The 27856-nt window shown below is 40.1% G+C and overlaps 1 protein-coding gene across 1 annotated transcript; it reads left to right on the forward strand.

Moving 5' to 3' along the window:
• Nucleotides 1-22720: 22720 nt before the first annotated feature.
• fand (Pre-mRNA-splicing factor SYF1 fand) lies at nucleotides 22721-25256 on the forward strand. Its single transcript, XM_089248634.1, has one exon. The coding sequence runs from the start codon at nucleotides 22806-22808 to the stop codon at nucleotides 25191-25193; it is 2388 nt and encodes a 795-aa protein (XP_089104760.1). The 5' UTR covers nucleotides 22721-22805; the 3' UTR covers nucleotides 25194-25256.
• Nucleotides 25257-27856: the final 2600 nt, after the last annotated feature.

Raw genomic sequence — 27856 nt, forward strand, 5'->3', positions numbered from 1 at the left:
CCCCTGCCCCGCCATTGAATGGAATAGTAGAACAGTTAGTCAAACTGAAATTTATGCCCGTTATCTGCTGTTGAATGCTATACGGATGAAGAAATTTTCAAAAATGATTTGGTGATAACAGCTCGAGCGGATAATGTGTGATGATGAAGAAAAATGACTAAAACCTCTTGAAGCTTGTTCTTCAAGATGATTCAAAGTAGATTACAAATCCAATGTATGAAATAAATTTTTCTGGCCTGTGGTGGCAGTTGTGTTGCATTAAACTATTCCACTCATGATCCTACGTGAAAAGCTAGAAAGATAGCCATATTCTTACAAAATCGAAATAGAAGTACCACCGTCTCAAATCTTGAACAAATATAATGAAGGGATGTGATGTAAATAGGCAAACACCTCGGACGTTATAGACGCTACTAAAAATCACTAAATGGTGGTGGAATATGTTCAGCAACGTTTTGAACGTGCTATTCATGTCATGTTGGATTACACATAATGAATTACGAGAAACGGGTCGGCACATGCATTTTTCAATTTGGAATTTCAATTACAGGCCTCGAAGTGAAAATTTGAAAAAAAAAGTAGGAAAAATAGGAACACCATTGAGAAAAAATGGAATTCCCGAATTATCGTGGCATTTAAAAATGTTGTGTCATTAAGATTAACACCTTATATACTTATATAATTATAGTATTATCTATAGATATTTTAGGAAACTCAAGTTCTAATGAATTTAAAAATCCTTTATTTCCACAGAATTTGGTATCGAAAATGATGTAAATAGCAAAACTAAAAAGAAATTAATCAAATTGCTAGTGTTACTTGAAAAGTCCAACTATTGATCGTGATCTATACCCCCCCCCCCCGTTCTTTTCGAAGAAAGAAAAAAAACCTGTCTAGGTGCCATAGAAATGTAACCCATGCATGCTTAACCCATTGTCCACGGGCCGAATGTGGCCCGGAGTCATCTGTTGTGGCTCACAACTTCAAATCTTATTTTGTAAAAATGAACCAAGCGACACTTCCGTATCGTTCAAGAGACCCTGCGGCACAGATTCATGTCGTTCAAGTGGCTCGCGTCACATTCGCAGATCACCGCGGCACAGTTCCAGATTACCCAAGTTACCCCAGCTGCTGTTCCACTTCACTTAAATAACCTGTGGCACATTCCTAGATCACTTAAGTGACTCACAGCAGAGTTCCAGACCACTCGAGTACCCGCGGTACGTTTACATGTCGTTCAAGTGACCCACGGCACATTCCTTGATCAGTAAATATGTCGCAGGATATTTACAGATCGCCGCAGCACAGTTCCAGAGCACTCAATTGACCCATGGAACTTGTAAAAGATCACTCAAGTAACCTGCATCACGATTTCACAGATTCTCTAAGGGCCGTATTCACCGACAGGGTTTAAACTTTAGTCACAATTTTTTGATAAGAGATCGACCGAGATTGGTTAAATTCAGGTTTTTAACCAATCTATATTGATCTCTTATCAAAAAATTGCGACTACAGTTTAAACCATGTCGGTGAATACGGCCCTAAGTATACTACTAATTACACTATAAAAGTTTTGTAAAAGCTCTTTGATGCCTATTCGTTTAGTTCTTAAACTTTTATAAAACTTTATAGTGTGATCCCGGCCTTACGCCCAGATTACACTATAAAAATTTTATAATTATTATTTTAAAAATGCAATCAAATCGGTTGCATTTGCTCGAATGCAATCGATAAATTTAGTGGTTGCTTTCTCCAAGTTTTGTAAAATAACTTTCATAAACCTTTTAGAGTGAAATCCCATCCTTAGATCATAGCTGCCAACTTTTGAAAATGAAAATTCGGGAAATTTTCAAGCAAACCCGTATTTTATGCTAAAACCACTCCCTAATAAATACAATAGGGATTTTTCCAAATAAAATAGGGATTTTCCAAACATAAAAGTTAAAGCGTAGGGAATAAAATCCCTACTCAAAAACTGAAGTCAAATTAAAATAAGGATTTTATACACATGGAAGTTAAACCCTTGGGAATAAACTTCCTACGCAAAAAACAATTGAAATTGGAGGCCAAAACTTCAATGATGTAAAAATAAATATTGTGTTCAATCAGAAACGCTGTGAACAAACATTCTGAGCGAATGACCCCAAAATCATCGGAAGATGAACAGCACCGTCAATTTTTGAAGAACACTGACTTTTTGCGACACTTGCTTGATGTTTTTTTTTTAATTTCACCAGTGATGATGGCAGTCTTTCCATGACCGATGTTTATGCCCGTAACACAACTTGTACAAAAAGGAAAAATCGGCCCTCTTCTAGAACGTTTGATGAAAGGAAATTCATTGGAATAAGTATCTTTAAAATTGATTAAATATGTTTTTGCTTATCAGTATTCATGCTTTGTTATATCGCACGTACGTAACTTCAACAAAAGAAATTTTGACCATATGCGCGTCACTATAATCTTCAATTATTATCCAGGACTATTGGCTGCTAAGCCATTTCCCTGCACGATAAGACAAACAACTTTCTTGTTACCATCAAAGGGTTTGTAAAACTTCCTTAAAAAGGGAATTTCCCCATTTACGACGTGTGACGTCAAAGGGGGAAAAAAAAGAGGCTTCATGCTCCACAAGAAATTCCTTAGGGATTGTTTTCATAAGCGGGGATTTTTTTTAATGAAGTAGGGAATTTTTAGGGACAATTAGGGATTTTTGTGATTTTTGTAAAAATTCGGGAGATTTAAGAACTTTTCGGGAGGTCGAGCAATGAAGCTAAAATTCGGGAGACTTGGCAGCTATGTTAGATTAGTCTCACTTCTGAAATATAAAATTTCATTTTTTTTTTTCTTCAGTTTATAGACTGAATATCGAGTAAAATAAACTTGTAGGTATCGGGGGAACCACCAGAAACATTCAAGCGCTAGGGCCTTCAAACGACTTAATCCGGCCCTGAGTGAACGCCGTACGTGGATAACGTTGTTTAATAAAAGGGGTTTTTTTAAAGTTTAAAAAAATTAACAGATTAAAAATTTAAAAAAATAACAAATATTTAAAATATTTCAAATATATTTATATTTTTAAATAATTTTAAAAATTTAAAAAAATAACAAATATTTAAAATATTTCAAATATATTTATATTTTTAAATAATTTTAAAAATTTAAAAAGAAAAAAATTATTATTTTTAAATTAAATTTAAAAGTTATTAAAGTATGTAGTCAATTAAATATTCTTAATGAACAGAACGGCTTATAATTTTGGTCCCGTCAGTGGCCGTTGTTGACAGGTTTCATTGTATAAAATTGTAAAGTATGGACAAAAGGCAGTTGAAGTTGCTATATCTCAATCTCAGAAGGAAACGGAGGGATAGACGTATGTAGGTACATTATATTAATGAGCAGGGACCATCATACGGTGTTTTAAAGGGTATTTATGGCAAATAATTAAAACAATCCCGTGAAAAATCACCTTCAAAAAGTAGCCAAAGATGCGGACGAATTCGCTCCGCATCCGCATCGTGTGAATAGCTCCGAATAAACCTATTGTCAAAACTTCTACGTGCGGATGCGGAGCCCGCACTTGGGTTGTGACACATGCGGACGACGTCCGGACCCGCATGAATATTTCCTAGGTGCGGAGATTTTTCGGCTCGTCTGAAAGGCGCAGTATATTCCAATTGTTAAAACTTCTTCCGGACCCGCATCCGCGTGAAAGGCCTCTAATTAAATTGTGCCACATGTCACTCAAGTGATCTCTAAATGTGCCACGGCCAGCTTCATTGTTCTGGAACTGTGTCGCGGATCACTTAAGAGATCTGTAAATGTGCCACTTAGTTCATTTTTACAAAATTAGGTTTGAGGTGGTGGGCCATATCAAATAATCCTGAGGGCCACATCTGGCCGCGGGCCATGGGTTTAGAGAGGGTGGGTCGCAATGAATGTCTTAAAAAAATTGAGTTCTTAGTCTTCAAATAGCATTGAAATTAACTGAAACTATATACAAATACAAATACAACGCCACAACAGGCAAATTGCCCAACGAGGTGGCTGACTTAAGAACATCATGATATGACATATATAATAAGACTTCCGCCTTTGGCGGCCAACCCCGCCCCCCCCCCACACTTCTCTTCACAACATATCTTGTTTATTTCGTCCCACTTCATCAGCGTGCTATGGAAAGGGACGTGTGAAAGCACCAGCTTACTGAAGAAGCGAATTTTACAATAATAAAGCAACCAAAAACATATGAGATTCATCAAGTACCCTCAGAAAACTTCCCCATGTGGGTCCCTAGATTCAATTCGTGGAATTTTAGTGGGGTCCCAGACTGGATATATCTCGGGCTACCGATGTGTTGCAAATTTTACAATGTTAAACAACAATAATTAATGAGATACATCCAGGGGCACCCAAATTAGAACCTGTCAACATTTCCATTGGGCCCTGACCTGCAAGCTTGTCGGACACACCACTGTGAGGGGCCACGAAAATTTGTCATTTTTATCAATTTTACAACGAATAAAATCCAGAGACCCACATCCAGTAGCGGGGACACAATACGCAGATTTTTAGTGGGGAATCTAGACTGGATTTATCTCTGTCTTCCGCTGTTGCAAATTCTACAATGTTAAACAACAAAAAAGAATGAGATTCATCTAGGACCCCCAAAATGAAACCTGTAAACATGGGGCCCCCGACTTGGAAGCTTGTCGGTCATCCCCCGCTGCGAGTGCCATGAAAAATTTTCATTTGTATTCGTTTTACCAATGAATAAAACCCAAGGCCCCCCCCCCCCAACCAATTACCCGGGGCACCAATTCGCATACTTTTAGCGGGGGGCCCCAGACTGGCTTTATATCGGGCCTCCGCTATTGCGAATTCTACAACAGAAAAGAATGAGATTCATTCAGGGCCCCCAAAATGAAACCTGTAAACATGGGGGGCCCCCGACTTGGAAGCTTGTCGGTCATACCCCGCTGCGAGTGGCATGAAAAAATTTCATTTGTATTCGTTTTACCAACGAATAAAATCCAGGCCCACCCACACAACTACCCGTGACGGAATTCGCAAATTTTATGGGGGGCCCCAGACTGAATATATCTTTTGCTTCCGCTATCGCAAATTTTTAAACGTTAAAGCAGCAAGAAAACAATGAGATCCACACAAAACGTAAACAGATTTCCGTCACTCAAAAACGTCACTAATTTCGGTTGCTTAGAAACAGGCCCTTTTCGAGTTCGTGATTTTATATTATAGAGTAGATATATTCTTCCATATATATTGCATCGAAAAAATAAATTTTTGATTCTCTGGGGGACCCCCCACGATTACGCCTCTGATCCCAATATGCGTTAGGGGGGGGGGGGCTAAGGGACGAAATTTTGCTGACGGGGGGGGGGGTCAAAAATGCCTAAAATTATATCTGCTGACGTAATGCTTTAATGGCCCCAAGTCTTTTGCAAATAAAGAAGAATTTGAATATTCATCCATTTACAGACGTGCCAACTTTTGGACCCCCCCCCCCCCTCGACACTCATAGACTCGATCAAAAAAAAAATTCATAACATTTTTTTTCGAAAAAAAATTTTTTTTTTTAATAAATTAAGAAAAAGTTACATTCTTCCCCCCCCCCCCAAGGCACGTTCTGCACTACCCCGAGCAGAATATAATTCTATGCCAGTCTTTTAATGCAGAATAGAGAAATCACATCTACATACTGTTAATAAAGTATGTGTTTCCTTTTGTGGATGCTATCAGTGATTGATAATCTTGGGTATATGAATTATTAAAAGCTTTATATTTAGCTGTATATAGCTTAAAGTTTTATATTTTCATTCTGAAGATGCTTAATCGGAAGGAACGATTTAAAAAAATTCAAATTACAAAGCTGCGGACGAAAAAACATGTTTACCGCTCGGCTGTTAAATACAAATACAATTACAACGCCACAACAGGCAAATTGCCCAACGAGGTGGCTGACTTAAGAACATCATGGATCCCCGAGCCATTTTTTGGAGGCCCTACCTACTACTGCTACACCACACCCGGCACAACTCAATCGGTAGTAAATTGCCTATGGCGATAGACCGGAGTTGTGCTCGGTTTGAATGAATGCTACACCACACCCCGACGAAAAAGGCTGTTAATGGAATACAATAATGATTATACAGGAATTTTGGCAACCAAGGTCATGCCCCTGATTAATGATTGTCGATAAATGCTACAAAAACAAAGTCGCGTCTTTGCCAGTTGCTTAAATGCGGTCACAGAGACTTTTTGATGGAAATGACTACGACTGTCCTCTATGGGTGTTTCCCGGTAATTATTGACGCCACGACAACGTGAAATCTAATTTTCTGCCAAAATCCGGGAGGAAGGATGAAAAATCCGGAGTCTCCCGCCTAAATCGGGAGAGTTGGCAGGTCTGCATTTAACTACACATCAAAGCCTTGCTGTAATTGGAATAGATGTCAGATCTCCTGATAGGCATTCTATTGCGCCCAAAATGTAAGGATGCTGTGCTGTGTACAAAAAACAACATTGATTAAGTGAAAAATGAGAGTTCATTTAATATCACGAACATTAGAAATAAATCCCGAATTATCGATAAATATTTTTAAGAATGAATAATACACGTACGTGTTGTGTGTGAATTGGTGACATTAAGTAGAAAATTGCTTATTATAACGATACTCTAGAAATATTGTCGTACAAGTATAACTCACTGGTACTGAGCTATATAGAAACTTTCCGTATAGCTCAGCAGTTACAGTAGTACCAGTTTCCGCTTTCACCTCTCCCCAAGTGGCAAGTAGAAAACGTTTTTTTTTTTACCCTTGAAATTTTAAATTGGATCTATAAATGGGCACGTAAAATTTCCTGAACCTCAAATTTCATGGCAAAGAGTAACTCCGTTGATAGTTCGGCGGACAAGTTAGTAAGGATAGTTCGTTTAAACTTAAAACGCTCTGGGAATCCGAGGGTAAACGTTGAAAGTGGAAAGGAGCGCCGCGGGTGGAAAGAGTTTGAGAACCACTGGTGTATACTACTTGTACGTCGGCTAATCGCTGCAAAGAGACATTTCACGCATTAATGCTACGCATAATTGTTATTAGTGGCATTTCACATACCGTAATTACAGATTTCGTTTCCTCTGGTTTCCCTCGAAACGGTTGATTCGGGAGGAGTTCCGCGCCTCCTTTTCATTCTTCTTGAAGGATGTTGTATTCGACTGTAGGAATAAAAACATAGTGTTATTCATGAGCCATAAATTTTGAGAGGGTTGTACACCAAAAAAAAACAACAACAAACAAATAGAAAAATTAAATGTTTACGTAGACCTTGTGTGTTAAATTGTCCAAATAGTGCAATGTAAGCCCTACTCCGAGACAGGGCATATGACAAGGGCTGTCTATATGAGGTAGTGGAATCCGTACGTCGGACGTGACGTCATTCCTCTGCAGAACCGAGTGCGCCCTCTTTTCTGCCTTTTTAATTACGGTAGTTTGAGCTATATCTGTTCATTTATTGGCTTGCTTTATTCAGCCATTCAAATATTTAAAATGTTCGAATATTGTTTTGCATTTGCTTATGAGTTAACTTCTACTAAGAATATTTTTCTCGGATCCATTTTTCAGTTGAATCACGTACGTTAGTTAATTTTCATTGGGTTGATTGAAAGCCAACTCTCGAGAAAGATAATTTCAATTATCTTTTAAAAGCTCTGGACTTCGTTATTAATAATTTATTACTAATACAACTGCCGCAATATAAGAAGCAAACAAAAGCGTACTTGTGTACATTTTACTCGATCGAGCCTATTACATTTGGACACCCATATTTTACGTCTCTGGGTCTATAGCAACAGTTCTTTAGCTTCCGACAACTGTTCTTGCCCGTTGCAATCGCAAAACTCATATTTTTTTTTTATTACATAAGAATCACAAAAATATATATATATTATCAAAATATCATCTGCGCATACCAGTGACACTAAATCATCATGAACTAAACAGTGTAAAATAAGCAACTAAAATGTAAAACCCTCTTCAATACAGTACGCGACGTCACACAGCAGCAGCAGCAGCTCACGCCCACTGAGCCAAAGCAGGCGGGGCATCATACATGAAACAGTCCTTAATATATAACAGGGGTGGACAAATCGAAAACATATTTAAGCGTCAGCCCGATTTCTTAGGAATGAAACACAGTATTTTGTTCAAGGAAAATAGTCCTCTATTTTTAAATGCAATATGTTAACATGCAGATGTTAACGGTGAAAAACATTGCATAGCTGCCAACTTTTGAAAATGAAAATTCGGGAGATTTTCGCGCACACCCGTATTTTATGCTAAAACCACTCCCTAATAAATACAATAGGGATTTTCCAAACATAAAAGTTAAAGCGTAGGGAATAAAATCCCTACTCAAAAACTGAAGTCAAATTAAAATAGGGATTTTACACACATGGAAGTTAAACCCTTGGGAATAAAATTCCTACGCAAAAAACAAGTGAAATTGGAGGTCAAAACTTCAATGATGTAAAAATAAATATTGTGTTCAATCAGAAACGCTGTGAACAAACATTCTGAGCGAATGACCCCAAAATCATCGGAAGATGAACAGCACCGTCAATTTTTGAAGAACACTGACTTTTTGCGACACTTGCTTGATGTTTTTTTTTTAATTTCACCAGTGATGATGGCAGTCTTTCCATGACCGATGTTTATGCCCGTAACACAACTTGTACAAAAAGGAAAAATCGGCCCTCTTCTAGAACGTTTGATGAAAGGAAATTCATTGGAATAAGTATCTTTAAAATTGATTAAATATGTTTTTGCTTATCAGTATTCATGCTTTGTTATATCGCACGTACGTAACTTCAACAAAAGAAATTTTGACCACATGTGCATCACCATAATCTTCAATTATTATCCAGGACTATTGGCTGCTAAGCCATTTCCCTGCACGATAAGACAAACAACTTTCTTGTTACCATCAGAGGGTTTGTAAAACTTCCTTAAAAAGGGAATTTCCCCATTTACGACGTGTGACGTCATTTCGAAAGGGGAAAAAAAAGAGGCTTCATGCCCCACAAGAAATTCCTTAGGGATTGTTTTCATAAGCGGGAATTTTTTTAATGAAGTAGGGAATTTTTAGGGACAATTAGGGATTTTTGTGATTTTCGTAAAAATTCGGGAGATTTAAGAACATTTCGGGAGATCGAGCGATGAAGATAAAATTCGGGAGATTCCCGAAAAATTCGGGAGACTTGGCAGCTATGACATTGCCTCGTATTGGCGACTTATCACGATGTTAACATCCCCCTTCCCTCAGTAGAAATTTTTTGGCACAGGTGAACATTTGCCCTTCCCCCGTCATCTCTCCACATCCTCGATTATTCGGGCTATATGTAGTAGTAAGGGCTGTTTCATCTCTTTGATATTGTGCTCTTGCGCCTTGGCTCAGTGAGCGTGGTCTAGGAGCTCCTATGTGACGTCACGGCCCTGCTACTGTTTTTTTCGACTCGCACACGACATCAGCTTACAAAACGAACTGTATTGAAGAGGATTATTTTACATTTTAGTTGTTTATTTTACTGTTGTTATAGTCGAATCCCGCTATAACGAACGCCAATAGACCGGAGGAATCACTTCGTTAAAACGAAATTTCGTTATAAAGGAATTCCAGGTTACCTAGCATTGTTCCTATGTAAACTTATTTGGGGGATTAGAAAAGTGTTCGTAAAAACGAGATTTTCGCTATAACGATATTTGTTAAAACGGGATTCGACTGTATATAAGTGAGTGATCTGTCTCTCGTATATGATGTCGTTAGAATGTGACTGGTATGTAATTTATAATTTTTTAGTGATTCTTGTGTAAATCAGCGATAAACAAACGTGTGTGTGTGCAATTCTATTGCAAAAAGCGATTCCCGAAAGATAAAGAAACTCGAGACTCAAGTCATTAAGCATAAATATGTAGTATACAGGGTGTCTCGTAAATCTTAATTCGGCCTTTATCTCATCAACCGTTCATTGTAGAGATATGATTCAAATTCAGAACGTACTCAAAATACGTTCAAGAATGACTCTGTACCAGTTTCGTGAGTGAAAACACAGTAAGTCACAAAATAAAAATAAAATAAAATTTTTTATACGGTCCCCCGTCCAATAACTCCCAATTAGGTGCAACATACACTGAGATTTTCCAATTCAAAAATCGGAGGAAAGGTGGGAAATACCAGCAAAAAAAGTAACGGACAACGCTCCATTCCCCTCATTTTATACTACTTCACCACGCACCAACTCCGGTTATATATCGCCATACGGCAATTTCCAATCAGTGGAGCTGTGTGGGAAATGAAGACGCCATCTATCGGTGGTCACCACAGGCTCGGTAGGTAGGAAGAACTTGTTTCTAATGTTCAATGCCCGGAATTGAACCCTTGGACTTGGAAGGCAACCTTCATAGTGAAAGACGAGAATCTTACGACTGCGCCACTCGGGCACCCGTTTTATGCTGGTCTTTTTCAACTTCTCTCATATTTTGGAATTCAAATATCTCGGCGAATGTTGCACTTGGAAACATGGAATTTTCTTTGTTGAGCCCAGGAGAGACTGAGCAACAACTTTCTAATTGGAAGTTAGAAACCGGGGGAGGGTGGCCGTATAAAAGTTTAATTTTTTTTTTTAATTTACGACACTATATTTTCACTCTCAAAACGGGTGCCGAATGATTCCAGAATAAATTTTGAGCATTTTTTAAATTAGAATCTCACCTTTTCACGACAAACGATTGATGAGATAAAAACAGAATCAGGACTTACAGGACACCCTGTATTTATGTATTCTTCAAGCTTGAGAGAGCTCCGCTTTGTGTTGGTTTGTTAAAGGATGCATTTGAAGGTCGTTCAATTTTTAATCATGGAAGAAAATCAGAATATTTGTACAGGAAAAAAAGGTGTAACGGAGCTATTTTTTTAATATATATATATATAACTAATACATTATATATATAAACCTCTTCTGCGGATACCTACGGGACAAAAAAAAATTCTTCCGTAAAAGAGAGGTGACCGTTAATCCGGGGTTGAAATGCATACTTTCATTATGCAAAGGGATATTATTATTTGGCCATGAAAGAGGGAGGGTGACCGCATCTGAGGGGGGTGTTCGTTAAGAGGGGTTTTACTGTAACGTAATAATTAATAGGCCCACACTACACTAACTTGACCACGTATGGTCGTTTTTGAGGGAAATGGTAAATAAATACAGTACTCACAAAAATACACCAACTAAAGATGTCGGAAAAACTATTCCTTATTTTCCCTTTTCGAAGAGGCAACACCAGCTATAGTACTCTACTACAGCTGGTGTTGGAAGACGTGACAAATGCAGGGGTGCAAGCGCCCCTCATCTATTTCGGAGCAGCAAATTTCATTTTTGGAGCAGAAATTTTGAAAATGGAGCAGAACTAAAAACGAACTATATCTGCAATATAAGGAGTAATTTTTCTGTGAAATGCCAAAAGTTTTGCCAAAAATGGTTGAAACAAATAATTCTAAATAAATTTCCTTCACAAATTAAAATCCATTTAAATTTTTCCTGAATTATCTTATTTGTCACTACTGAAACATGTATTACTGAAATGACGAATAAAAATTATGAGACTCTTTTCAAATTAAGCAACATGCATACTAAAAACCTAGGCAACAAGAATTTCTGCTGCTTGAACACCAAAATCTTATTCATCCTGATACAACAAAAAAAGTGTGTGCAGAATATAATAAGGGTTTCCGTGAAAAAAAATTAGCTTCTCACAAAATTTAAAGGAATTATTAAATTTAAAAGCAAAATGCAAAAAAAGAGAAAAATATAAATACCTTATTTACTTAAACAGTTTCTCAACCTAATAGCATGTTAATATATTACGAATCACGAGTTGCTTTCAGAAGTTCAGCATCTCGATGACAATTTTTTTCAAATATTTCATGCCCTTGAACATAAGATTTTAGATTTTATATGTTTTATTCCATTAAAGCATTGGATGGACAGATTTTTCAATGTTCAAACAGACTTTTATTTATTTGTTAACAATGAACTCTCTTTCACTGTCTGCGTTACCATGTGCTAAAGATAAAAAAGCCTTCACAAAAACTGGCAAAATTTTGAACTTTGGGCTGCTTTCAAGGTTATAAAGTTTGAATATGTCTGCCCAATATCTATCTATTCCCTGAACTGATTTCACTTCTTGTAATTATTTGCATTGTAGTGCAACCTATTCATCACACACAATTAATAGTTCTGTTGGTGATACAATGTTGAGCAACATCCCAGCAATGCACGAGAGGGAGTGCAAACGTTTCATTCTCTTCAACAACACGTTTTGGAAAGGTAGGACATTAATATAAAAAAGGTATCTCACAGAAGTTATGTAAAATGAGCACATGCTCCTAGTACAAACTCCTTCCATTGACTATTGTTAAGAGCATGCCCCCTCCCCCACCAATGCATTAGCAGACCGTGCGGTCATATTGGGCGCCGCTCTAGGAGGGGTGCCGAATGGAATTGAAAGGGTGAGAAAAGCTTTGTTTACCAAAAAAAAAAAAAAAAAGCCGTCAGTAGAGCCAAAAACAGATTCCGCATGAGCAGAAATTGTTTTCCTCGAGCCGCCCCTGTATTCACCAAATCCGGATTTTCGCAATGTGAAATTGCCACGATCGACAATTGCCGACGATAATCACACGACCGCATAGTGACTAGATGACAAAACTATGAATATTTTAACTGGAGTTTTAACAGATCCCATTTTTTTCCAATGATCTTCGAAAAATGTCGGTAAATTAACGAGTAAAACAATCCTCTTTTCGATGTATGCGGTCTTAGAACGCAGGTTGGCAGCCGCGAAATTACCGTAATTTTCAGTATATAATCCGCAGGAGAAAAAACGGTCTCCGAAATCGGGAAATTCGGCATATTCATTCAGGGACTTTGATAGCCCGCCGATTAACCAATAACAGTATAGGACTTTATACTTCAAGGTAGTAGAACTACTTTCCAAGGTCACGACATAACGCGATTGTGGTAGATGGTGGGAAGTGAAAAAAAAAATTAAAGTTTCTCCCTCCGTATTTTTTTTCCGTGTCTCGGAATGAACGCGTCCCGTGAACAAAATTTTCATGCTTCTTTTTCCTAAATTATCGGTATTTGACGCACTACAGTTCATTAGCGGTACCACCGCGAACCAGAAACAAGAATTGGCGCAAATGCGCAGGGATTTGGTCTTGGCGCACCATGTAGCAAGAGAACCGTTTCTGTGCAGTTTGGCGCAATTGGCGCAGCTCTCGCACCCCTGCAAATGTATATATCACGTTCTCTCCCCTCTCACCAGGAATACAACCATTCCCAGAAACAAACTGTTTATCTACTGCATAGGCAGATTCATTTCTTTGACATCTTAACTTCAAGGGTGGCCAACCTTTTCTCTAGCTGTGCCACAAATACGATGATGTACAGACAGATTCGCACGGGGCATTTCGGCTCACGGGCAATTTGGAGACAGATCCGCAAGGTGAAATACAGTAGCGCAGTGGTTCCCAAAGTGTGGGTTGCGATACTCTTTCCCCGGGGGTCACGTTATGCAGAGGGCCAGAAAATTTCATAGTATTTAAAAATTGAAAAATGTGTTACAAGATAGAACATACATGTTTGTCAAGCTTGCAGTTAAGTAGGTAGGCATCTTAAGCTAGGCAGACTGGGCAAAAATGCATAGCTGCCAACATTTGAAAATGAAAATTCGGAAGATTTTCGCGCGAACCCGTATTTTATGCTAAAACCACTCCCTAATAAATACAAAAGGGTTTTTTCCAAAAAATAGGGATTCTCCAAATACGGAAGGGATTTTTCCAAATAGAATAGGGATTTCCAAAATACAAAAGGGATTTTTCCAAATAGAATAGGGATTTTCAAAATACAAAAGGGATTTTACAAATAAAATAGGGATTTCCCAAATACAAAAGGGATTTTTTTCAAATAAAAATATGGATTCTCCAAATACGAAAGGGATTTTCCCAAATAAAATAGGGATTTCCAAAATACAAAAGGGATTTTTCCAAATAAAATAGGGATTTTATACACATAAAAGTTAAAGTGTAGGGAATAAAATCCCTACTCAAAAATTTAAGTCAAATAAAATAAGGAATTTACACGCATGGAAGTTAACCCTTGGGAATAAAATCCCTACGCAAAATAAGTTAAAAATTGAAGGCCAAAACTTCAAAATGGTGACCTAAATTTTTAGGGACAATTAGAGGGATTTTTTGTGATTTTCGTAAAAATTCGGGAGATTTAAGAACTTGTCGGGGGATGAAGCTAAAATTCGGGAGATAACCGGAAAATTCGGGAAACTTGGCAGCTATGCAAATGTGATACATTCAATAGTGGGTCGACATTACCAAGGACCTTTCACACAGGGCCACGATGATTTCCGAAACCAGAGAAGCATTCACCAGAGAAAGCTGAATTTCGTCACGACAAGTTGGTGACATTCCTCACTGCACCCACGATGGCACATCTTCAAATCGAGAATCTCCAAAATTCTGTTTGAAGAAGGTAGCTCATGTACAGTGGCATACCCCGGCTCCGACAGGCACGGATACGAGAGCAACCCCTTATCCCCCAAACTCATTCAGAAACCACAATTTCCTACAGAAGGCCCAAGATGAGCACACACGGGTTCGAAAACACTTCTGACGCTCCTGCTCGCGTGAAAAAGACGGCACGCGTCTGGTTTCGTCAGTAAAAAATTCAAACTATTAAATGGAGTAATTAGAAGAAGAGACCGCAGTTTGTTTGTTTTTTTTGATGCACTGCATCTAGCTGACTGAGAACGCAACCAGAGAAGTGGAAAGTTTAGGAAAAAGGGCAGGATAAAATACAAAGCCCTGGGTAAAAGTTAGAACGACTTAATTGCTAATGTTTCACTATATTTAGGCTAAGCGCAAATTGAGTCGCGTGCAGCGTTCGCGAGTGGGCGGGACCCGAGTGCGATAACGTCAACACGTCCCACGCGTAGCGAGGGGATGCGCATATTGGAACGCGTTTCAAGTGAACGAGCGTTTTCAAAAGGAAACGATTTCGGGGCTTGCAGCCTTGGCATTTGGGAGGCTCCCGGAGCCTGGATATTATATATTGGTCATTAAAGTTTACATTAATGAAGACATAACATTAATTAAAATTATTTATTAAAGTACAGGAATCCGCAATTAATAAAACTAAAGATTATATAATTAACAGAAATTGGAATGAATATTCCGAAATTAACGGAATTTAATTGATGGAATTTTTCCGAAATTAATCCCATAATGAATGAAAATTTGGAACTTGTGAAAAGTTAAAACAAATGAAAGGATTGATCACAATATTAAAAATTAATAAATAATTTGGAAACTGCTGGAAATTTATATTTAATGGAAAACAGCTAGATTAATGAAACACCAGAATTAGTGGAAATAATAATTAAATTTCAGATTTAATGAAAAATTATTCCTCTATCGATCGATAAAATATCATAATTAATGAATATTCGGAATTAAAGCCGAATTCAGAAATTTAATGGGAAATATTTCGTAGGCTATTAAAAAAAATAAAAGTGTATTTTTTCCCTGAAAATTAATAAAAATTATGGATGCATAAGAATTAATCAAAATTCAGAATTAATGACAATTTATAAAATTTGGAAGCAATCACAAAATTAGTGAAAATTCGGTGTATCAATGAAAATCCTGAAATTAATGAATTCCGAAATTTATGAATCCCAAAATTAATTCCGAAATTAAAAATAACTCTATATAATGAAATTTAGAGCTAATGAAAAGTCAAAACCTTGGAAAGAACAATAATATTTAATAAAAACTCAGAAAGAAAATAATTCAGGAAATAATTATAGAAATAATTGATAATATATGTAAATAACGTTGATATTAAACAACGTTTTTCATAAGAGAATACGAACTCTATCAAAATGACGGTTTAATTTTTAAGAAACCCCTACCGAATACGAAGAATCGTGCACGCGGGACACGAAAATCTGCGGCTCAACAGCAGCGCCAACGAGTGCGCGCGTACACGCGCTTAGCGTAGTGTCGACTCGTGTATCAATTTGCGCTATCTTTCTGATTTCCGTTGGCCGCAAAACGGAGTGCTGCCCTGCTTCGTGTCGCGAACGCTACACGCGCCTCAATTTGCGCTTTGCTTTATGGGTATACAAATGAGCGAGTTTTCCGCGCGTGAGGATTATACGCTGGAGTAGTGCCCCTGGTTCGGCCCGCAACGCTGCAGCCAAAGCGTATCAATAATCTTTAATACGCTTTGGCTGCAGCTGACCCAGGGCCGTCAACTCTTTCCGGGGAGGGGGGCCAAAGAACATGTACTCAAGGTATGCATATATATATATATATATATATACAGTTGAATCCCGGTTTAACGAATATCGTTACAGCGAAAATCTTGCTTTAACGAACACTTTTCTAATATATCGGATAAGTTTACATAAGAACAATGGAACAACTTGGAATTCCTTTGTAACGAAATTTCGTTGTAACGAAGTGATTTCTCTGGTCTCTTGGAGTTCGCTATAACGGGATTCGACTGTACACATATATATATACCATTTGTAGTGTATTTTCAAGAACCAGGCCCCCCCCCCCCCAAAATGACGGGACTGAGCTGACCATTATGTTGGCCCTCGAACAGAGAGAAGTTGGCCACCCCTGACCTATAGAGTGAGTAAGCATGAATGACCAAAAGAGTGACTCGGATTCCGATCGACCAAGTTCTACCGAAAGAGTGAGCTAGAAAGTGTGTAAGTATGAGTGACTAAAATAGTGACCTACGTCATGTGCAAGCATGTGAATGAGCACATAAATCGCGGCACATGTACATATTCCCTTGGCTCGATTTCGGATCACTCAAGCAGCCCACGGCACATTTCCAAGTCACTTGGCGTACTCACAGATCACTTCAGTGATCCGCGAGACAGTCCCACAGCACTGAAGTGGAAAAATTCACGCGGACAGAAAGATTCCTCAACAAGTCTGAAACCGAGTGAGTGACCAAATGCAACTTGCGATCAGTGAGCGCGTATATGAGGGAGCGAGTGAGCAACTCACATAATCCGGTTGGCCAATCACTCGCTTATTAGTCACTCACTCGCTCAATTGGCCTCTCACTCGCTTGCACAGTCGGTCAATCGATCGATCGCGCACTTGGTCACTCACCCATTCGATCACTCGCTCACTCAGTAGCTCACTTGGTCTCTCACTCGTTTGCACAGTCGGTCAATTCCTCGCTCGCGCACCTTGATCACTCGCTCGCTCATCCAGTCGGTCACTTACTTACTCATTCGATCGCTCACTCTCGGTCGGTCGGTCACTTACTCACTCACTGGTGCCGGCAAATTTTTCCACTCGGACTCAATTTTCCCCATGCTTTTGGAGAAATTCACCGGCGGTGAATTTTGTTTGTAGGTGAATTTTCCTTTCCGTGAATTCATTGCCAGTGAATTCACGGAATGGAATAAATGAATTCCGATGGTTAGTATCCATGAATTTTCCCGTGGTGGTGAATTGTTTCTAAGTGAACTGCGTGACGGTGAATTTTCCATCGTTTAAAGGTGAATTATGATTTCGGTGAAATCGCTGGAGGTGAATATGTGGTGAATCGCGTGGCGGCAGGGCCGTCATTTCAACTTTTTCCGGAGGGGGGGGGGGACAACGGGCCCCCCTGCCTCCTAAATGGGCCTGCGTGGCGGGTAATACTTGTCGCTGAATTTATCGATGTGAATTGTTTGTCGGTGATTTCCCAGTAAATCACGAATGGGGCGAGCGGTAGCCTTTGACTCCACATAGGGAAGGTGACACAGAGGTAACCCGAATAAATCCCCCATAAATTCATAATGGAAATGACAATCCTGACCCGGAAAATATTCCAGCCCATGGGGCACCGGACTCCATAGGACAAGATATGGCCAGCAGGCCGAAACAAAAGCGAAATTGATTTCGAAACTAGGCCATAAAATGTTTCAAATTAGGCGTTTTATACATGGGAAGACGAATTTTTTCTTTTCCTTACGGGCAAGAGTTTGTGTGTCCAAGGGACCACATAATTTCAGGTGCCCCCAAAAATTAAGACGGCATATACAGTAAAACCCCCCTCCTAACGGACACCCTCAGATGCGATCACCCCACTCTTTTACGACCAAACAATTTTTCTTTGTACAGTCGAATTCCATTTTAACGAATACCGTTATAACAAAAATCTCGTTTAAACGAACACCTTTCTTAATCCCTCAGATAAGTTTACATAGGAACAATGCAAAAAACCTGGAATTCTGTCTAACGAAATTTCTCGTTATAACGAAGCGATTTAACCGGCCTCTTGGAGTTCGTTATGACGGGATCCGACTGCATAATAAAAGTATGCATTTCAAGCACCTGATTAACTGTTACCTCTGTTTTAAGGACGAATTTTTTTTTTTTTTTTTGTCCCGCCGGTGACCGCAAAAGAGAGGTTTTACTGTATTGTAGTAAACCCTTCTTAACGGTCACTCCTCTTTTGTGGCCAAATAATAATTACTATTGTATAATAAAAGTACACACATTTCAAGCCCCCCGATTAACGATCACCCCTCTTTCACGGACTCTTTTTTTTTTTTGTCTCGCCGGTGTCCGCAACAGAGGGGTTTCATTGCAGTGACGTCGGAGCCGGGGGTGCTGTGGGTGCTCAAGCACCCATAGTGATTTGTGGCATGGATCCCAGCACCCCCAGAATTGATTCAGAAATTAAAATTTCCGATATAAAACTAAAGACGAGCACCCACAGTTTAGAAACACTTCCGACGCCCCTGTTTCATTGTATTTCATTTGATTTACTTCGACCTGGTCGCGCTCCCCTCCCCCCTCCCCAACACTTCTTGCTTTGCCCCCACATGTTACAATCAGGCAACTGCTTGTGGCCATATACAGTGGAACCTCTCGACAACAGACACCATGAGACCGAAATTGTTATCCGCCAACGGGGAATGTAAACTGCCTGATGCGTACACTCCTCTTTTTGGCCAACTTATAATTTCCCCTTGTGTAATAAAATTATGCATTTCAAACTCCTGTTAACGGCCACCCCTCTTTTACGGACGAATTTTTTATCTCACGGGTGTCCGCAAACCAGAGGTTCCACTGTATATAACGGTAGCGATGATGGTACAGTAGAACCCCTCTTTTGCGGACACAGGAGGGTCAAAAGAGATTCTTTCGTAAAAGAGCGGTAACTGCTAACTAGGTGTTTGAAATGCATACTAGGATTATATGATGATATAATGATTATATTTGGCCGCAAAAGAGAGGTAACCGTTATGAGCGGTTTCATTGTATATACACATCGAAGCCCCGCAGTGCCGTCTTAACACATAGGCCCCCGGGCCCTCAGAAAAATTGGTTGAATTTTTCGAGAATTTGCGAAGCAGGGCCTCAGAAAAATCGCTTGGCCCAGGGGCCCACGATGCTCTTAAGACGACCCTGAACCCATGATACTTTTAAGACGGCCCTGCCGGTGGTGTTCGCGATTTCCACATGCGCAAGGGCACTTGCCCTGAGCTTCATGATTTTACCCCTCCCAAATTCAAACAATATATATAAACTGACTATAACTAAACCATCATTGACTCCAGGGGCCCCACAGATTTCTGATTTGCTCAAGGCCCAGTAACGCATGAGGCCCATCCGAACACGGCAAGGGATGTCTCATAAAAATGAGACAATTAAAATTTTTCGAGTCGGTAGATTTCCAGCTAGATAGGGGCCTTAAGTAAATCACTTAGCCCGGGGGGGGCCCCACAGGGCCGGAACTAGAGTGGACGGGGGGGCACTTGCCCAGGGCAACTGTTTCAGGTGGGAACAAAAAACACCGTTATAGAAAATGATCGAGTTTCAAAGTTGTGCGGAGGGGCGGGAAAAAAATCCTAGATACCCTGGGCCCCCCCAGCGATGCTTTTAGATGGGCCTGGCGGTTATGAAGATTCGCCACCGTACCCATAAAAACAAGATTCAATAGTTTACTTTTTCGTGAACACTTTCTTCACTAAAAGCTGCTTTAGATCTTGAACAAACTATAAATGAGGCAATGGTGTAGTAAAAAAAAATCTCCTATGCCCCCCCCCCCTCCTGGGGCTCCCATGCATAAAGATTGCCGTTTAGTACCACTTTCGCACTAGAATGAGGACGGGGTACCACAATGATAAAAAAAAAGAAATCAAATATCGCCCTTACCTTTATATGAGGGTAGCTCGATTCTTTCACTGATGGCAGGCACTCTATGAAATGGCACCCTACAAAAGCACCACGGCACCAACTACTCCCGAGTATTTTAATCGCGGTACGTACGTACTTAGAGCAAAAAACACGTGGCGGCACCGCACCATCAAGTCGTGAAGCGAAACTGTGGAAACGTCCTCAGTGTGTGCGGGATGCATGCGCGTCGACGGTTCACGATTGGCCAATGAAATTTTTTCGTTTTGGTTGCATTTCAGTCTCCCAACACACACATTTCGCGGGAAACGAGCGGAACAGAAACAAGATAAACTGACCATATTTCTTCGAATGAAATACGGGAAATTGGTAGCCAAAAGCCCTGTATAATTATTATTGTATTGTACGGGAAATTGGGATTTCAAATACGGGACATCGCCGATTATTGCCAAAAGTAAACTAAGTTGCCAGATACTGCTGAATTACGGAAAGGTCGTCAATGGCGGGAAATGAAGCACAACTGCAAATTGCAGTGGATTAAAATAAATTCCACGACGTAAAACGTTCACCATATGCGCGATCAATATTTATATTTGTAATGATAAAATACAATTTATGAGTTCAAAAATATTTTCAATCTCTTATTTTAATAAAGAATAAAAATTCAAGTAAGATTTTTTTTTTAAAAACGGGAAAATTTTTTTGCGAAAAGGTCGGGATGGCCACTAAAACAGAATAAACCGGAACCATCCCGGAAAATACGGGACGTATGATCACTTTAAGAACAGGAAAAAGACCACGGATGTTTTGGAAAATAAATATGAAACGAACGGGAGGGGGATAAGTCTGAATCACCAAAAATATCAAACACTTTTATATAGCGTGACCGTAAGATCAATATTTCCCCGGGTCATTTCCGTATTTCTCCGTTATTTTTCAAATAAAAATATACTCTTTCATAGGCGTAAAGTTATTGAAAATGTTGGGGGGGGGGGGGGGCTCAGACCCCATACAACAAAACCGCATTTATACGATCGACGCGCCCTATATAAACGATGTTTCAATCACATCGCCGGAACAGCAGGTGAATGCGTCGTATAAATGCAAAAATCGTATAACTGAAAAATAATTCAAAATGACCTCTTTCCCCCCCCCCCCTCCCGTAAAAATTTCCCTAGGGAAATCAAAATCAAATGTTAAAAACTTTGTAATATAAAATCATGTTTCATAAAATTAAAATCAAGAAAAAAAATTACTTAAAACAGAGCTAAGATTGACTGTTTCTTAAATTTCAAACACTCTTATGATGTTTTTGATCAGTTTTGAACATGTTTTGATAAAGATTTAAAATTAAAAAATGTGTTATTTATTAAAGCTTAAACAAAAAAAATCGTGTGTTTGTTGTTCGGTTTCTATACAAACACACGATTTTTTTTTGTTTGAAAAATTTTTTTTTGATGGATGGGCGGCATATATTTCAGTAGTACGTATTCATGAATATGACAGTGGAACGGAAGAAGTTTAGCGAAATTCGTACAGCCTAAGGCAGCAAAGCCATGAATACACAGTGGTGGAGAACGCTCGAGCACTTCCAGTACTTTGAGGCACGGGGGCGGCAAAATGCTGTCTGCCCCGGGTGGCAAAAATCCTAGCTACGGTCCTGTCAGAAGATGCTCGAGCACCTCAGAATTGATTCAGAAATCAAAAATTCTTCATGTAAAGCTTAAGGCGAGCACCCACGGACCTGAAACACTTTCGAAATGTCCCGGATCTATGATAATGATGGACGACACAAAAAGGCAAAATAAACAGTTAAAAGAAAAAATTATGAAAATTGCATTTTATTGGAGCTTCATATTATTTTAATTAATCATATTCCCATAGACATTAATGTGATGCATCAAATTTTTGAAATAAATTGAAGGCACTGAACTAAAAACGTATGACGAGTTGAGAGTGAAAAATGATCTTCCCCCTTTCAAAAATAAATTAAAAATATAAAAGATTTTATTTGTCCCCTTAATTGGATCATGTAGATTACCTGAAGACGCATTAAACAGTCATGGTGCTTAAATTTATTTAGTTATTAATATTTTAAAAGAATTCGAACCAGCAAAACACATGTTAAGTATAGGGAAAAGAGCGGTTTGTTTTGGTTGCGACCGTAGCCTGTCCCTCAAAGTGATGGTGATTATGGGCAAAGGTCCCGTTAAAATTTTTGCTCACCTTTAGCATCAGTTTCAGCAAGAATTAGCAATTTCTCTTATTTTCGGATTCAAAATATCCTTATTTTTTGTCGAGAAAACATGGTCAGCTCAGTATTAAGGGCATCAGTTTTACCTGATATTATGGTTAATCGATATTCAACGGAAATCACCACCATCGTTTCCGATAAATGGTCCAAGCTGGAGAATAGCTGTCAAAGACGTCCTGATGTTTTACGTCTGGCTGTTGTTGTTTTGATCCATAAACTTGAAGCTTTTTTTTGTTGTTTAGTGATGGTTGCACACGTGGTCGAAATTCCCGAGGAAGACGTCCCTTACGAGGAGGAGATCCTGAGGAACCCTTTCTCGGTGAAGCATTGGTTCCGCTACATCGAGCACAAGAAAGGCTCCCCGAGCTCCACCATCAACGAACTGTACGAGAGGTCCTTGAAGGAGCTCCCCGGAAGCTACAAGCTCTGGTACAGCTACCTGAAGCTCAGACGTAAGCAGCTGAAGAGCAAGTTTGTTCTAGATCCGGCTTACGAGGACGTCAACAGCGCCTTCGAGCGCTCTCTAGTGTTCATGCATAAAATGCCGAGGATATGGATAGATTACTGCTCGTTCCTCATGCTCCAGTGTCAGACCACCAGGTGCCGCCACGTCTTCGACCGGGCCCTCAGGGCCCTGCCCATAACCCAGCACCACCGCATCTGGCCGCTCTACATCAAGTTTGTGACGCAGCGAGAGATCCCGGAGACCGCCATCCGGGTCTACAGGCGTTACATGAAGCTGTCACCAGAGAACGCTGAGGAGTTCATCGAGTACTTGATAAAGATAGGTAGGCTGGATGACGCTGCTGTGAAACTCGCAGAGATTGTCAACAACGACTCCTTCGTTTCGAGGTCTGGGAAACCGAAGCATCAGATGTGGAACGAGCTGTGTGAGCTGATGTCGAAGAACCCTGAAGACGTCGTCTCTTTAAATGTAGATGCCATAATAAGAGATGGGCTGAGCCGTTTCACTGATCAAGTCGGTCATTTCTGGAACTGTCTGGCTGATTACTACATAAGGAGCGGACTGTTCGAACGTGCCAGAGATATATTCGAGGAAGCTGTCCAGACTGTGATGACTGTGAGGGACTTCACACAGGTTTTTGATGCATATGCACAGTTTGAAGAAGGCCTGGTCAATGCAAAGATGGAGGCGATGGCAGAAGGTGGCGAATCTGAAGACGATGAGCTGGACGTCGAGCTTAGGCTCGCGAGATTCGAAGACCTCATCGACCGTAGGCCGCTGTTGCTCAACAGTGTTATCCTCAGACAGAACCCTCATAACGTGCATGAGTGGCAGAAGAGGGTCAAGCTCCTGGAAGGCAAGCCGAAGGAGATTATATATACTTACACTGAGGCCGTTCAGACGGTCGATCCAAAGCTTGCGTCCGGCAAGCTGCATGCGCTGTGGGTGGATTTCGCAAAGTTCTATGAGAGCAACAAGCAGCTCGAAGATGCTAGGGTGATCTTCGGGAAAGCAATTCAGGTGCCATTCGTCAAAGTGGATGATCTCGCCACAGTCTGGTGTGAGTGGGCCGAGTTGGAGCTGCGGCATAAGAACGTTGACAAGGCCTTATCCCTGATGCACCAGGCTACAGCGGCGCCACCAAAGAAAGGTGATTACCACGACCAGTCATTGTCGGCACAGGACAGGCTATACAAGTCCTTGAAGGTCTGGTCGCTGTACGCCGACCTGGAAGAGAGCTTCGGCACTTTTAAGTCAACGAAGGCGGTATACGACAGGATCATTGATCTCCGCATTGCGACACCACAGATCATCATAAACTATGGCCTCTTCCTGGAAGAGCACAACTACTTCGAGGAAGCATTCAAGGCCTACGAGAAAGGTATCGCATTGTTCAAGTGGCCGAATGTCTATGACATCTGGAACACGTACCTCACGAAGTTTCTGAAACGTTACGAAGGGAGTAAGTTGGAAAGGGCGAGAGACCTGTTTGAGCAGTGCCTGGAGAAGTGCCCACCAAAATTTGCCAAGTCGCTATGCCTGCTGTATGCGAAGCTTGAGGAAGATCATGGCCTCGCCCGTCACGCAATGTCTATTTATGAGAGGGCAACAAAAGCTGTCGCGCCAGAAGAACGGTTCGAGATGTTCAACCTCTACATAAGGAAAGCGGCAGAGATATATGGTGTGACATATACGAGGAACATCTATGAACAGGCCATCGAGGCTCTGCCCGATAAGGAAGCGATCCAGATGTGTGTGAAGTTTGCGGACCTGGAGAGGAAGCTTGGTGAGATTGACAGGGCGAGGGCAATATATGCACATTGCAGCCAGATGTGCGATCCGCGCACCAACAAAGAGTTCTGGCAAACCTGGAAGTCCTTCGAGGTGAAACATGGCAATGAGGACACAATGAGAGAGATGCTGAGGATCAGAAGAAGCGTTCAGGCCGTGTACAACACCCAGGTGAACTTTATGTCGGCTCAGATGCTAAATGCGACTGTCGGTGGAGTGGAGGACGATCCTTCTGGTCCAACCAAAGAACCAGCTGTCGAAGAAATGCCAACAACATCTGATATACAAGAACTCGAAAAAAAGGCTAGGGCGATGGCGGCGGAAGCTGCTGCGTCTTCATCGTCCTTGGATCAACCCGAAATAGACGACTCTTGATTTGTTTGTTTGCTTTTTCATTTTTCATTGTCTTCACCATTAAATAATTTGATTATCTTCAAACATTTTTTTGTTAATCACCTTATGGTTCATTCAGTTTACGGAAATTTATCGTCTACTGTAAACTTCACCTGCCCTGACCATGTGAGTGGTAAGACTGAGTGGGTGAGTGACACGTGGGAGTGAGTGGTCATATGAGTTACGAAGTATTTGTGACATTATCAGCTGTATTAGTGATCATATGAGTAGACAAGTGCACCCACTTGTGGTGGCCACATTAGAGACAGTACGCGAGACCAAGTGAGTGTAATCATCACTCATATGGTCACTAACTTAATCACAAAATATGGCAACACATTTGGTAACCCATTTGATCATTCATATGGTCATTCACTCGTACTTACTCATACAGTTACCCACTTGGTCACTCATACAGTCAGGGCAGGTGAAATGTACCGGGGCTAAATTTCTAGATCTCAATTCATACACAATTCCCAAATCATCTAGAATGTATAGGGGAGAGGGGTGCTTGCAAGAAAAAAAAATCATAGACTGTCAGTGACATCTGAACGGGTGGGCCAATCATCATGGGTGGGGGGAACATCAAAGATGTGTACAGACGATCTGTACATTCTTGCGTGTATATAATTATGTATTAACTCATCATCATGCCCGCTCCCCTTAGACCTTCACGTTCATCTCAACCCATGAGCCCAAATTTCCTGCCATTTGGTTATTTTTTTTTTTAGTTTTCTGTTCACTTTTTTTTACTTTTGGTATCGTTTTGGTGACAATTGGTTCAAGGCATCATCAATTTGTCGGAATAGGCTCCAATGTTTCTCAGGGAAATATGGTCAGCCAAGTGCTAATGCAATTTCAAGTTGGAATAGCTCTTGCTGCCACCTACACAGATATTTGATAATTTCTGTGTTGGTGGTCATTGGTGAATCACAAACAGAAAAATAGGACCCATTATCTATCATTTAGAAAGACGAAAAATTACCAACTATTACTATTTCTAAATCATAGATGGCAGCTAATACATGACATTGGGATATTTTTTTAGTACTGGTCATAGCCATCCAAATTCTGATATGTCAGCAGGCATGGTGGCCAGCATGTTGAATTTGCAACTAGGCCTTGGCAAAATGTTCTGGATGATACCATTTATGTAACAAACTCTCCCTGAAATGCGGCAGTTAAAGGAAAAAATATGCAACAATGGTTGTCCAGATGACAAGACATCCAATTCACAATGTTACCGATGAATATATGGTCGTCTTGACTTACTGTAACTTCTCCCGTAAGGTGTGCAAAAAATATTTCCTTGATGAAGGGTTTACCGCCATCTAGTATTCAATGATGATACTACACCCAAGTTTTGTTTTCTTTTTTATTAATATTAGGTGGCAGTAGATGTTCCATAATCAGTTTTCTGATGTTTTCCAGTCTGTCGATATATGGGTGCCCGAATGTTTAGATGTTAAATTAATATTCAAGAAAAGAAATTGGTGCAGGGCCTCCCACATAATTTATTAATCTCAAATTCAAATCCTATACATTCAAGGGGGTGGCCAACCAAACACCTCGAAACCTGGTTAGGTAAATCTGTTACATTCGCTCGAATGTAATGCTGATTGGTTGCATTTTTAAGTTTTATAAAAGATGTCTTATCAAACTGTTATAGTTTGATCCAGGCCTAACACCAGACTTACACAACCCTATATAAAAGATTTTCAATTTTAATCCCTATGCTCAGGACTGCAACCAGCAGGGAGATCTGGTGCCCCAGGCAATCACTGGACTAGGGGGAAGGGGTCAGGACCATAATTTCAACTTTTTCCGGGAGGGGGCACAGAATATATATACTCACTGTGTATATATATAAATATACACTTTTTCTAATATATTTTCTAAATCCGAGATGGGAGGAATCTCCCTCCCCAAATGACAGCCCTGGAAGGGGGTGCCAAATTCACTTTTTAAGTCATGCATGCTCAAACTGTGGCTCGAGGGACCAAATGGTAAAAGGCTCTTGGAGTAATCTGATGTGGCCTGTGACCTGAAACCTAATTTTACAAAAATGAACTAAACGACACATTTACAGAACACTTAACTGACCAGCGGTGCAGTTCCTCATCACTTAAGTGACTCATGGCACAGTTCCAGACCACTTAAGTAGACTGCAGCACATTTCCAGACTACTAAAATTGACTGTGGTGCAGTTTCACATCACCCAAGTGGCTCACGGCACATTTCTAAATCACTCAAATGACCCTGCATCATATTTACACATCCCTTGAATAACCCACGACACATTTTCAAACCAAGGAAGTAGCCCATACTCTCCTAAAGGTTAAGCATCCTTGTCCTACATGATTTTACTGAAGATGCTTCAGCGAAAGCAAGATTCACGAAACTGTTATAGGCTGACATTTTATCATTAATAAGTAAGGCTGGCTAGGATTTCTATGACTTCGCTTATTTCACTATTTTTACGCCAGAGCTTTTTTTTTCAGGAATTTTAAGACATTTTTTCATATTTCAAAACATCATTTTGCATATTTCATTATAATAATGAAGAGGTATTACACCCCCCCCCCCCCCAAGGCCTCTCTTCCCTAGCTTCATTTCCTGCTATTGGCAATTTCACTTACCTTTGA

Source organism: Pholcus phalangioides, unplaced genomic scaffold (genome assembly GCF_987345545.1).
Source record: "Pholcus phalangioides strain wild (caught in Gottingen) unplaced genomic scaffold, Ppha-v1.0 ptg000020l_1, whole genome shotgun sequence".
Taxonomy (NCBI): domain Eukaryota; kingdom Metazoa; phylum Arthropoda; class Arachnida; order Araneae; family Pholcidae; genus Pholcus; species Pholcus phalangioides.

Bases quoted from the DNA above. Each gene is read 5' to 3' on its own strand.
- fand (XM_089248634.1), top strand. From the start codon at position 22,806: ATGGTTGCACACGTGGTCGAAATTCCCGAGGAAGACGTCCCTTACGAG.